Here is a 13,434-nt window from a genome sequence, read left to right on the forward strand (position 1 = left end):
TGAAATATTGACTCCCCTTTGTATCTGTTTTAGTTCTCTTGCAAATAACACCTCTTAAACTATTCTTTCATCTTTGATAAAGCAAAAATAACCAAGAAGCAAAGATTTGTTACCTGGCGAAGTTGACTCATCCAACCTCAGAGTAAATTCTGTTGTCCCAGGTATTTTGCACAGTGTATCTTCCACATTCTCAGACATTTCATTTAATCATCTGAACGGTGGAGTTGTGCAGAATCGCTTTAATTTTTTATTAACTTAATTACCTGGTTCTTATGCAAAACTGTACTCAAAACCTTCCTTCCTGCTGGCAAAATCAGTTGTTCTCCAATTGTATGGGGCTTTCCAGGTTTGGCAATGAGCAATGAAACATATGAAGCACATAAACCATCATTGTTTTGTTGAGAAGTGCTGCCGGGTAGGTTTGGAAGTGCTTTCTATTTCTGAAAGTTTTCACAAAGTGACTGAAAGTAAGCCAGGTTCTTATTCCCTTCAAATAGTCAAGGAGCCTGAATGGTTTCATTGCCTCATTTGAAAAAACTCCTTTCACACAACAGACACATTGGCTACCATTGGTTGTTTGATGCTGGTATAAACTCATATTTCAGCTATTCCACACCATATTGTCAACATTTCTTTTTCATTTAGTCTGCTTCTGCAATTTTCATCATAGATTAACAACCATGGTTAATTGCCTATGGTTTAAGTACAGCATCAAGCACTGATGCTGTACGTGGGTCTCTGGCACCGAGCTTGGCGCTGTTGTGCAGGAGAGAAGGAGGGAGAAGAGGAATGTGGTAGTCATAGAGGATTCCATACTCAGGGAACGGACAGGAGATTCTGTGAGCCTGATTGAGATACCCGCATGGTGTGTTGCCTCCCAAGTGCCAGGGTATGGGATGTCTCGGATCGGGTCCTGAATATTCTGAAGAGGGAGGTAAGCAGCCAGTTGTCTTGGTACATGTTGGTACCAATGACATAGATAGGACAAAGGAGGGGATCCTGAAGAGAGATTTCCAGGAGTTAGGAAGGAAGCTGAGAAGCAGGACCTCCAGGGTAGAAATCTTGGGATTGCTACCTGTGCCACGTACTAGCGAGAGCAAGAATAGTAGGATCAGGCAGATGAATGCGTGGCTAAGAGACTGGTGCAGGTGGCAGGGCTTCAGATTCTTGGATAATTGGGATCTCTTCTGGGGGAAGTATGACCTGTTCAAAAAGGACAGGTTACACCTGAACCCGAAGGGGACCAATATCCTGGCAGGAAAGTTTAATAGAGCTGTTAGGGAGGGTTTAAACTAATTTGGCAGGGGGATGGGAACCGGAATGACAGAGCAGAGGAAGGGGAAAACAGAAATAAATCTAAGATAGTGAGCAGTAAAGATGTCAGGAAAGAGGCAGCTGATGGGGCAAATTTGTAGCCATTGGGATGAGTTGCAGTGCAATAAGGTTGCAGTGAAATCAAAGCGAAAAGTACCAAATACTGGTCTTTAAGGTGTTATACTTAAATGCATGCAGCATAAGGAATAAGGTGGATGATCTTGTCGTACAGCTACAGGTTGGCAGGTATGATATTGTGGCCATCACTGAGACGTGGCTAAAGGATGCATATCTCTGGGAGCTGAACGTCCAAGGATACACGGTGCATCAGAAGGATAGGAAGATAGGCAGAGGGGGAGGCGTGGCTTTATTGGTAAGAAATGAAATTAAATTATTAGAGGTGATTATAGGATCGAAAGGTGCAGAATCTTTATGGGTTGAGCTAAGAAATCTCAGGGGTAAAAGGACCCTGATGGCAGTTATTTATAGGCCTCCAAACAGCTGCAGTGATGTGGACTACAAATTACAACAGGAAATAGAAAAGGCTTGTCAGAAGGGCAGTGTTATGGTAATTGTAGGTGATTTTAACATTGCGAGTGGATTGGGAAAATCAGGTTGGCACTGGATCTCAAGAGAGAGAATTTGTAGAGTGTCTGCGAGATGGTTTTTTAGAACAGCTTGTTGTTGAGCCCACTAGGGGATCGGCTGTACTGGATTGCGTATTGTGTAATGAACCGGAGGTGATTAGAGAGATTGAGGTGAAGGAACCCTTCGGAGGCAGTGATCATAACATGATTGAGTTCACTGTGAAATTTGAAAAAGAGAAGCTGAAATCTGATGTGTCGGTATTTCAGTGGAGTAAAGGAAATTACAATGGCATGAGAGAGGAACTGGCCAAAGTTGACTGGAAAGGGACACCGGCGGGAAAGACGGCTCAGCAGCAGTGGCTGGGGTTTATGCGAGAAGTGAGGAAGGTGCAAGACAGGTATATTCCAAAAAAGAAGACATTTTTGAATGGAAAAAGCATGCAAGCATGGTTGACAGAGAAGTCAAAGCCAAAGTTAAAGCAAAGGAGAGGGCATACAAGGAAGCAAAAATTAGTGGGAAGACAGAGGATTGGGAAGTTTTTAAAACCTTACAAAAGGAAACTAAGAAGGTCATTAAGAGGGAAAAGATTAACTATGAAAGGAAGCTAGCAAATAATATCAAAGAGGATACTAAAAGCTTTTTCGAGTATATAAAGAGTAAAAAAACAGGTGAGAGTAGATATAGGACTGATAGAAAATGATGCTGGAAAATCGTAATGGGAGATAAGGAGATGGTGGAGGAACTGAACGAGTATTTTGCATCAGTCTTCACTGAGGAAGACATCAGCAGTATACTGGACACTCAAGGGTGGCAGGGAAGAGAAATGTGCGCAGTCACAATTACGACAGAGAAAGTACTCAGGAAGCTAAATAGTCAAAAGGTAGATAAATCTTCCGGACCAGATGGAATGCACCCACGTGTTCTGTAGGAAGTAGCTGTGGAGATTGCGGAGGCATTAGCAATGATCTTTCAAAAGTAGATAGATTCTGGCATGGTTCCAGAGGACTGGAAGATTGCAAATGTCACTCTGCTATTTAAGAAGGGGGCAAGGAAGCAAAAAGGAAATTATAGACCTGTTAGCTTGACATCGGTGGTTGGGAAGTTGTTGGAGTCGATTGTCAAGGATGAGGTTACAGAGTACCTGGAGGCATATGACAAGATAGGCAGAACTCAGCATGGATTCCTTAAAGGAAAGTCCTGCCTGACAAACCTATTACAATTTTTTGAGGAAATTACCAGTAGGCTAGACAAGGGAGATGCAGTGGATGTTGTATATTTGGATTTTCGGAAGGCCTTTGACAAGGTGCCACACATGAGGCTACTTAACAAGGTAAGAGCCCATGGAATTACAGGAAAGTTACATACGTGGATAGAGCATTGGCTGATTGGCAGGAAACAGAGAGTGAAAATAAAGGGATCCTATTCTGGTTGGCTGCCAGTTACCAGTGGTGTTCCACAGGGGTCCGTGTTGGGGCCGCTTCTTTTTACATTGTACATCAACGATTTGGATTTCTGGAATAGATGGCTTTGTGGCTAAGTTTGCTGACAATACGAAGATAGGTGGAGGGGCCGGTGGTGCTGAGAAAACAGAAAGTCTGTAGAGAGACTTGAGTAGATTGGAAGAATGGGCAAAGAAGTGGCAAATGAAATACAATGTTGGAAAGTGTATGGTTATGCACTTTGGCAGGAGAAATAAACGGGCAGACTATTATTTAAATGGTGAAAAAATTCAAAGTTCTGAGATGCAATGGGACTTGGGAGTCCTCGTACAGGATACCCTTAAGGTTAACCTCCAGGTTGAGTTGGTGGTGAAGAAGGCGAATGCAATGTTGGCATTCATTTCTAGAGGAATAGAGTATAGGAGCAGGGATGTGATGTTGAGGCTCTATAAGGCGCTGGTGAGACCTCACTTGGAGTACTGTGGGCAGTTTTGGTCTCCTTATTTGAGAAAGGATGTGCTGACGTTGGAAAGGGTACAGGGAAGATTCACTAGAATGATTCCGGGAATGAGAGGGTTAATGTCTGAGGAACGTTTGTCCGCTTTTGGACTGTATTCCTTGGAGTTTAGAAGAATGGGGTGGACCTCATAGAAACATTTCGAATGTTGAAAGGCATGGACAGAGTGGATGTGGCAAAGTTGTTTCCCATGATGGGGAGTCTGTTACGAGAGGGAATGACTTAAGGATTGAAAGGCGCCCATTCAGAACAGAAATGCGAAGAAATTTTTTTAGTCAGAGGGTGGTGAATCTATGGAATTTGTTGCCACGGGCAGCAGTGGAGGCCAAGTCATTGGGTGTATTTAAGGCAGAGATTGATAGGTATCTGAGTAGCCAGGGCATCAAAGGTTATGGTGAGAAGGCGGGGGAGTGGGACTAAATGGGAGAATGGATCAGCTCATGATAAAATGGCGGAGCAGACTCGATGGGCCGAATGGCCGACTTCTGCTCCTTTGTCTTATGGTCTTATGAATATCAATAAATGAGAAAGTTTATGGCAAAATCATAACTCAGGCAAAACCTGACTTTCTGCATAAAGGTACATCAGGAGGGGCAGCAATATCTCAATTGGGCCTTGGGCCAGAGAAATGTGGTCAAGACCATTCGAAAAGGCAGATAATAAACTTTGAACGTCATACCCTAATTCACAGGAATTGCATCACTGCGTGATTAGTGAATGGGAATTGTACTAACTAACACTGCACTACAGTAGTGTGCAGTAATAGTGTGTGTCAGGCCCGGAAACAAAGCGATTTCTTCAGTCCAAATTTGTCATGATATGCCAAATATAGAAGTGTCACATTGCTTTTCAGCAGTTATAACGCGCTTCAAGCAAAATCTAAGAGAACAGTGGTTAGCAAGAGATGAAGTAATCATTGTAATCAGTTAAGAGCCACTGAGTATCAAATGCTTATAATAAGTAATTCATTTCTTAAATTAAGCCTGTAATCCCTCAGCTGCCCTGTTGCTAACGAGCATTCCTGGCCCTGCCCCTTTTTTTTTCTTTACCTCTTTATTAATTCCCACTATCCCGGGGGGTCAAAGTTGCTTACTTTGCGAACCACTGCTCTACATCTTACCTATCTGTCCAATTGTCTTTTAAGCATTATAATTGCACCCGCATCTTCCAATTCCTCTCACAGCTCACTCCATATGCTCATCCTTTTTATGTAAACAAAATGGCCATTTAGGTTCCTCCTTCAATCTCCCCCCCCCCAATCTTTTTTTCCTCATTATAGACCCAGACCCCAAGGAATAAAGGCTGTGGCAATTAATTTTATTTATCCCTTCATGATTTTACAAACCTAAGGTTACCAGCCTCCTTCACCTTGTGAACCCTTTCTATACCTTCTCTAGCTCCCTACACCAGGGGTCCCCAACCTTCTTTGCACTGCGGACCGGTTTAATATTGACAATATTCTTGCGGACCGGCCGACCCGGCGGCGGGGCGGGGGGCAGGTAGGGTTGCCAACGGACAAGAGTTGCAGTCAAATACGTTTTGTTTACCCAGAGAAAGACTACAATAACCATGAAGCCTTGCGCAGGCACAAGTGCGCATGCGTGACCTGCACATGCGTGTACCTGCCGATTTTTTTTTTTCTCTCTGCAAATCGTTTTTGGCGATTCTGTTCGGGGGGGGGGGATGTTAATCACAACCGGAATATAGGTGAGAAGTGGCTAATGCACTCAATTTCGTTTCTAAAAGGGTTTATCTAACGAATTTAATATTAAACACGGCGCATATTTTCCTCGCATGAATATAGTGATAAGTCAATTATCAGGGGAGGACAGGGGAGCTTGAAGTCAGTGTTGAATGAACTTCCAGTGGAAGTGGTAGAGGCAGGTTCGATATTATCATTTAAAGAAAAATTGGATAGGTAAAAGGACAGGAAAGGAATGGAGGGTTATGGGCTGAGTGCAGGTCGGTGGGACTAGGTGAGAGTAGCGTTCGGCACGGACTAAAAGGGCGGAGATGGCCTGTTTCCGTGCTGTAATTGTTATATGGTTATATAAGTCAATAGCATCATAACATTTTAAGTAACGTTTGGATAGTAAACACACAGCACATATTTTCCCCGTATGAACATATAAAATCATTGTAACACACCAATATCGCTGAATCAGTGGGAGCCCTGGGCTTGTTTTCCTGCAACAAGACGGTCCTATCGAGGGATGATGGGAGACAGCGATACTCGAAGGGGGTTCCTTATATCCAGTCTATTCCGCAATTTAGTTTTCGTTGCATTCATTGCAGAAAACTCCGCTTTGCAGAAAAATCTTGGAAATGCAAGCAACGTTTTCAGTGCTTTCGTGGCTATCTCAGAATATTCAGCCTTGACTTTGATCCAGAATGCCGGCAGAGATGTTGTGTCAAACATACTTTTCAGCCCACTGTCATTTGCAAGCTCGAGGAGTTGATCTCCTTCCCGCGCTGACATGGATGACGCGCCAATAATGACCTCGCATACGTTCAAGCTCAACAGTGAGTGACAGGGAATGAGGAAAGGTGTAGCTGACTTCTATTGCCAAATCATATCGTTTCCTCGCGGCCCGGTAGCACATGCTTTGCGGTCCGGTACCGGTCCGTGGTTCGGTGGTTGGGGCCGCTGCCCTACACTATGACGAACAAGGCTGGTCAGTGTTCCAAGTGCAGCCACACCTAGGTTTTATATAGCTGTATCTTCAGTAATCATAATGAAGTTCTGGTTTCATTTCAGATCAAGAAGCGACAACAAGATGTTGTGGGATTCCTGGAGTCTAACAAGATTGAATTTGAAGAGATTGATATAACAATGTTGGAAGATCAGAGACTGTGGATGTACCACAACATTCCTCAGGAGAAGCAGCCTGTGAAAGGAAACCCACTCCCACCTCAGATATTTAACAACGATGCATATTGTGGAGTAAGTAGACAGGTGTGCTTTTACCAACTACAACATATTAAATAAAATTGCAGTCACTGTTTTAAACCTGTACGGTATGATTCAAAAATCTTGGTGGATGCTGAGATATTTGTATCGCTTTGCTTTTTCATTTCTGATATTTTTGTTGTCTTCATTCCTTTTTCATTTATGCCCATGCTTGAGGCTTTTGTGTCATATACTGAAGTTGTGTCAGCAAAATGGGGGAAACCTATTACAGAAATTGCTGAATTTAAAATAAACATTCAATTAGTATTTAATCTAATGTAGGATACACATTGCAAAAGGAGGTCATTTGGTTTCTTTTTGAAAGAATTATCCAATTAGTCTTCCTCCTCTATTCTTTCCTGCTGACAGTCAACAATGGCGCATATCAAGGATCCAGGCTAAGCCCATTACTCTACTCTGCACACAGGACTTTGTGGTTAGGCGCAGCTCAAATGCCATCTATAAATTTGCTGATGACATAACTATTGTTGGCAGAATTTCAGATGGAGATGAGGAGGCATACAGGAGTGAGATAGATCAGCTGGTTGAGTAGTGTTGTAGCAACAACCTTGCACTTAATGCTGGTAAGACAAGGATTATAGACTTCAGGAAGAGGAAATTGAGGGAACAAACACCAGTCCTTATTGAGGGATCAGTTTCAAGTTCGTGGGTGTCAACATCTTTGAAGATCTATCCCGAGCGCAACAACGTATTGATACAATTACAAATGAGGCACAAAAGTGGCTTCATTAGGAGTTTGAGGAGTCTTGATATGTCACCAAAGCCTCTTGCGAATTTCTACAAATAGTCCATGGAGAGTATTCAAACCGGTTGCATCACCATCTGGTGTTCAGGGGCAAATATACAGATCAGAGAAAGCTGCAGAAAGTTGAACATTCAGTCAGCGCCATCATGGCCACTTGCTGCCCCAGCAACAAGGACATATTCAAAAGGTGATTCCTCAAAAGGCAGTATCTGTCATTAAAGACCCCCCTCACCCAGGACTTGCCCTCTTCTCGTTGCTACCTTCAAGGAGGAGGTATAGGAGTCTGAAGACACATACTCAGTGTTTTAGGAACAGCTTCTTTCATTCTGCCATCAGATTTCTGAATGGACAATTAACTCATGTAAACTCCCTCACTAATTTTGTTTTAATTTTTTGCTCTCTCTTTACACTACTTTTAATTAATTAATTTTATATATGTATTGCTTAGTTTAGTTTTATTATTATGTCTTGCAATGTACTGCTACCGGAAAACAACAAATTTCACCTGATATTAAACTTGGTTCTGATTCTGAGCTCTACAACTATACTTCTCCACAGGGATTCTTCTTTATTTCCTTCTGTTTTCCATCTGGTGACCCTTGATTTGTAATTTTCATGCTGCAACAATGAACATTATTTTTTGGTGAAATGGTATTGGGAGGTTAAAACTCCAAACTGAGTGGGCCAGCATTCAGCTCAACTCATTGGCTTTATTTTTTTCTTCAGTCACGGAGCTTTGTGATATTTGGGCTTGTGCCATCCTTGATATTTCCAGCCTTTCAAATTTATAAATTGCTGTATCCTCCTAGTTGTCACTATTAATTTTCTGGCAGCTTTTACATTCCAAAGCAATAAAACTGCAGGTATTGCAGATTCTAATTAAACCAGTAAATACTGAGCAGTTCTGGGAGTATCCATGAAGATAGGAACAAGCTTTTCTGGTCAATGGCACATTCTCAGAACTGAAAAATTTTAATTTTACAGAGTTGTGAGAGGTGAAGGGATCTCTGGGATAGGGATCAATATTTTACAGATTGGTGCAAATGAGTTCTCTTTTCTGCCACTTCCATCCTACTCGCCACCTCATAGAATGGATTACCACCTTTGTTTCTTGCCACCTTCTATGAGTACTCAGTGCCTAACGACCCTCTCTTTACCCCTAGCATTCTGCCCATCATCCAATGGTTCTCCCTTCCAGCTCCATTGCACACACTCTCTCCTCCTTGTGGCTCTTTTCCATGCAATTGGGGGAGAGGCAACACTCTGCTGTTTTACTCTTCCCATCCTCTCATGCAGTGATCCAAGAACCTCTAGCACTGCAAGTGGAGCACCAAGGTAGTTCCTGTTGCACAATTACATATCAATTAAGTAAAAGCTTGTACGTGGGAGAAAGCTTTAGAAGCGATATAGAGAGAGAGAGAGAGAGAAATGCGCATGCATAGACACCCGATCAATGCATGTGCACAGATAACAGATCATCTGTAGTGCTGGGGGGGGGGGTGTCATTGTTCTAAAGGAAATAGATCCATACATTACACTTCCTGCCCCTTTAGATTAATGCAATCTAAAATATTATGTGTACAAAACATTAAATTTCCCTTTCACAACCCGTATTCCAAATAAAAAATGCTTTTACAATAACAGTCCATAACTAACTTCACAGTTCTAAAGTAAGAGAAAATTTGCAGATGCTGGAAATTCGAGCAACACACACAAAATGCTGGAGGAACCCAGCAGGCCAGGCAGCGTGCATGGGGAAAAAAATACAAAACTGTACTTGGATGCCACACTGTTTCTTTCAGGATAGTGCTTCTGGACCTGTGGAGTAGCATCAGGTTTGGTAGACCTGTGGAGTGACATTGGGTTTGGTAGGTGCCTAAGACAACATTCTCTGTTTTCCATGTCACGTTGCTGCCAGTGACATGATCATCACTGAGAGGCAAGTCCGGTGACTGTAATGTGTCCATCTTGTTGGATGCAATCGACTCAGGTGTGTTCTTCGGTTGAGCATCCGGTATCTGGTCCACATGACATTTCCAAGTCTAATCTCCAATGTCCACTATATACATCAGTGCTTCAGTTCCATTTAAGATCTCCCTCATCTCTTTTGGCTCCATAAATAGATTACTATTATGATCTTTCAGAGGATGAATTGTGTCCCTTGCAATCCTCGTGTCTTCTTTTAGCTATCCTGATTTCTTTCTTAAGTGCTCTCTTACATTTCTTGTACTCCTCAAGTACATCTTATGTTCCTCCCTGCTTACACCTCCTTTTTCTTCTCAACCAGGGCCTCAGCATCCTAATTCATTACACAGAGTGTTAGAAGCTGCAGCTGGATGCACTTCTTGCAGGCGAAGTTGTTGGGGACACTGGAGGTCTCCCTGCTTTCCCACATCCTGCAAGAGGAGCAATCAACTATCCTGCCTGGCATCCTGAATTCTCTAACCGTGCAATTATAAAGAAGGAAAAAATAAATAAACTGGAAAAAAATCTGCCTACAGCTTTTGTCCTTCTCTCACTTAAGCTTCTCTTCACTGAAGCCGCAAAATCCCCACTCTCAACGCTATCCGCTCCAACAAAGACTGCTTGCCACAGCCTTATTTTTAATTTGTACTTGCTATTGAATGTTGATATCTGAATCTCTGCTGTTCAAACATCAAAACTCCCGTGAAGCACTGCTTTTTAATGCACACTCACTGACATGAATGACTTGATTCTTTCCTTGCTGCTGATCTCTGATTTGCCGCTGTTCAAACGGCGATACTCCTGTGACGTGTTTCTTTTTAATGCACACTTACCGACTTGAGTGAGGTATTCCTTTTTTCACTGCAGCACTAAAAGCATAGACTACCCCCTTTCCCCCCACCCCTGCACCTGCACCAGCAGAAGCACTGACCACACCCTACCCTCCCAATGTGCAAGCAAAAGCAGAAGCTCCAAGGAGTCCTTGATCTAGAGAGTTTATTCAATTCTGTAGGTTCTGCCGGACGTGCTGAGTTCCTCCAGCATTTTGTGTGCGTTGCTCAGGAAAACAAGTTGTTCATTTACTCTGGGCAATGCCTAGGGAGGTCAGCTAGTGTTGAGAATATGATGGAAGTGGAAAAAATGGCTAATGCTGGAATTTTAAAGCAACAATAGAATATTCTGGAATTGCTCAGCGGGTTAGATCAGGCTGCAATTGTGGGAAGAGAAAATGAGTCAGTGTGCCAGGCTGTATATATTTTGCTATTAATCTTCACAAATTGGTAGGTACAGGAGCCAAGTAACCAATCAGTATGTCTTTGGGATGTGGGAGGATCTCGGAGCGCTTGGAGGAAATCCATCCAGCCGTGCAGAGAATGTAAAATCTCCAGTTGTACAGCACCGCAGGTCAGAATCCAACCGAGAAGCATCTGTGCTACACCATCGTCCTACCCCACCGGAGACATTCTGGTGAAGGCTCATAGACCTGAAATGTTTCTCTCTCCACAATGGCCGTGTGACCTGCTGAGTTTCTCCAGTACTTCTGTCTCTATTGGAGCTCATGTATTACGAGTTTCCTGTGATTTACTGTGATTTATTTCTTGTTCTTTAAAAATGCCAGGGAGTTGAGCACAGATGTTCTATGCTGAAATTCTGTCAGATGTCGTGACCTAAACAAGAGCTGTGTGTAATAACTTCTAAACCTACCAAACATATAATATATTTTTTAATGTGATTCAGTGAAGTATATGGGAACTGGATGCAGAGCCAGAGAGGAGAGATTGGCCAGTACTCCCTGTTCGTGATGCTTTAGTTCTCAGGCTTTATCTAGCTAGCAGTTAATTTTAGAAACATATTAAAAAACAATCCCAAGAGATGACAGAGACACGTTTGATTAGTTCTTGCATACTTTGTTTTATTGTACATTACGATTAGAGTATAATTTAGTAATGTGTGCATCCTCTTCTAAGGTTATGAGTAAAATTGATTAAATCACAAAAAAAACAGACAAAGGAGCTAGTGACAAAGAAGTATCTGATTTTCATAGGTCATTGTCAGGGCCTTCTTTCTAATGAGGCTTCAATAATGATTGTAATGAAGTCAGCGCACACTACCAAATAGTCTCCCAGAAGGCTACATACCACATACAAGGATAATTATCAGTTGCCATGTGACTTCTTTGTTCCCACAGAGAACCTGTATTCATTTCAATGACAAAGCCACTCACTCCAAGTCTGTTGTTGAATCCAAATGGATCCAAAAGCAGTTGTCATAGTTGGAGTCTGATGGACCTTGTATGGTAATAGGAACTGAAAATACAGTTACATACTGGACAGAGCTTTCCAAATATAGATCTTTAACAGATTAAACAAAAAACCATCCTGTGACAGATCATTGATGTATTGGTGTGTAAGAATGAAGTTTATAAGAATGAAGTTTTCAAGAATTCAGTTTAGTGCCAGAAGTTAGCAAAGTTCTTGTATGAAGGAATGCTGTCATATTTACATCATAAAGAAGGGGAGGACCCACAAACAAGAATTTTAAAAAGTCAAATAGTTTAAATTGTTTTTTTAACTTATCATAAAGTCGTAAAGCATGGAAACACAGCATTTGGTACACCATGATCACTGGGCACTCAGCTGTATTAGTTCCATTTTCCAGCACTTGATCCAATCCCTTCAATTCCTTGGCAATTCAAATGCTCATCTAAACACTTCATAGATGCTTTTTTGTAATTCTACTTCCACTGCTCACTCATTTGCTCCAGGGAAACAAACCCAACCTTTCCAGTCTTTTTTCAAAATTGGAACACTCTGTCCCTGTCAATTCCCGAGGAACCTCTCCAGCACAATCACATCTTTCCTGTGTGCTGCTCTATGCTAGCTTTCCAGTAGTGCTCTTCAGGAGTAGTTAGTTAATGTTCACAGCTCCAGCTATGGTGATTTTATTGTTATGCCTATCCTGAAATATTGATGGAAAAACCAAAAGGAAATGAAGAAGATTATATACATTTATATAATGCCTTTGGCTGCATATAGGATGGATCTGTTCAACACATCATGGCTAGTCATTGCTCTGGTCTTTTAGGATCTGCTTCTGACAAACCTCATCGCTTTCCACACTCATTACCCTGGTGACTACTGAAGGGGAAAAACCAAAAAAAAATACAGACACTGGAAACCTGAAATACACCAGAAAAGGAAGAGATTCTCAGTGGGTCAGGCAGCATCTGCAAGGTAACGAGTTAAAGTTTGGACGAGTGTGAGGAGATGTGCTTCAGGGGATCAAATCTAAAGGGAAAGTATACAGAAAAATAGCAGCCAATTTTTGGAGCATTGAAGTATAGAGGGATCTTGGGGTGCAAATCCATAGCTCCCTGAAAGTGTCAATACAATATTTAGGGTAGTAAAGAAGGTTCATGGTCAGAATTTTGAGTATGGAACACCCCAGTTTCCTTGGCTGGTAAGTCTAGGGAAAACAACCTCTGACCCCTCCAAACTTTATGGATTGAGGCGCACTGGATCCCACCCCAAACTCCGGTTTGTGTGGATGCTGTGTCACTTGCTACCCTGTTACAAATTAATGTCACAAAATAACAGACATTACACTGCATACGATAAAAGGAATTTTATTTATGTATCTTAACTGAAGGGTTAGCAAAGAATAACAAAAAGAAACGGGCGCATTCTAATCAAACAGTCAAATGTGCACAAGTTGGAGCTCATTTTGAACTTCTCTGTCACTCGTGCCCTGGGTCCTCGGTCAACGTGAAAGCACACACCACCTTCCGAACATCGCTCGTGTTACGTACCCCGTAACTGGGTTGCCAAACCAGCAGAAATGGATCACTCAGTTGGAGTCTGGATTACTAGAACTAAGAAAGTTTTATTAAAGAAAC

At 42.2% G+C, this 13,434-nt stretch overlaps 1 protein-coding gene across 3 annotated transcripts in view; it reads left to right on the forward strand.

Moving 5' to 3' along the window:
* sh3bgrl2 (SH3 domain binding glutamate-rich protein like 2) overlaps positions 1-13,434 on the forward strand; it is a 96,577-nt gene that overhangs the window by 43,101 nt on the left and 40,042 nt on the right. For 2 of the 3 annotated variants that reach the window (XM_063040333.1, XM_063040332.1), the window contains exon 2: positions 6,617-6,802. In XM_063040333.1, coding sequence (XP_062896403.1) covers positions 6,617-6,802 — 186 coding nt within the window. Of the gene's footprint in view, positions 1-6,616; positions 6,803-9,861; positions 10,052-13,434 lie in introns of those variants that run through there. The other variant, XM_063040334.1, reaches the window with a different exon arrangement.

The sequence above is a fragment of the Mobula hypostoma genome, chromosome 2, assembly GCF_963921235.1.
Source record: "Mobula hypostoma chromosome 2, sMobHyp1.1, whole genome shotgun sequence".
NCBI classification, from domain to species: Eukaryota; Metazoa; Chordata; class Chondrichthyes; order Myliobatiformes; family Myliobatidae; genus Mobula; species Mobula hypostoma.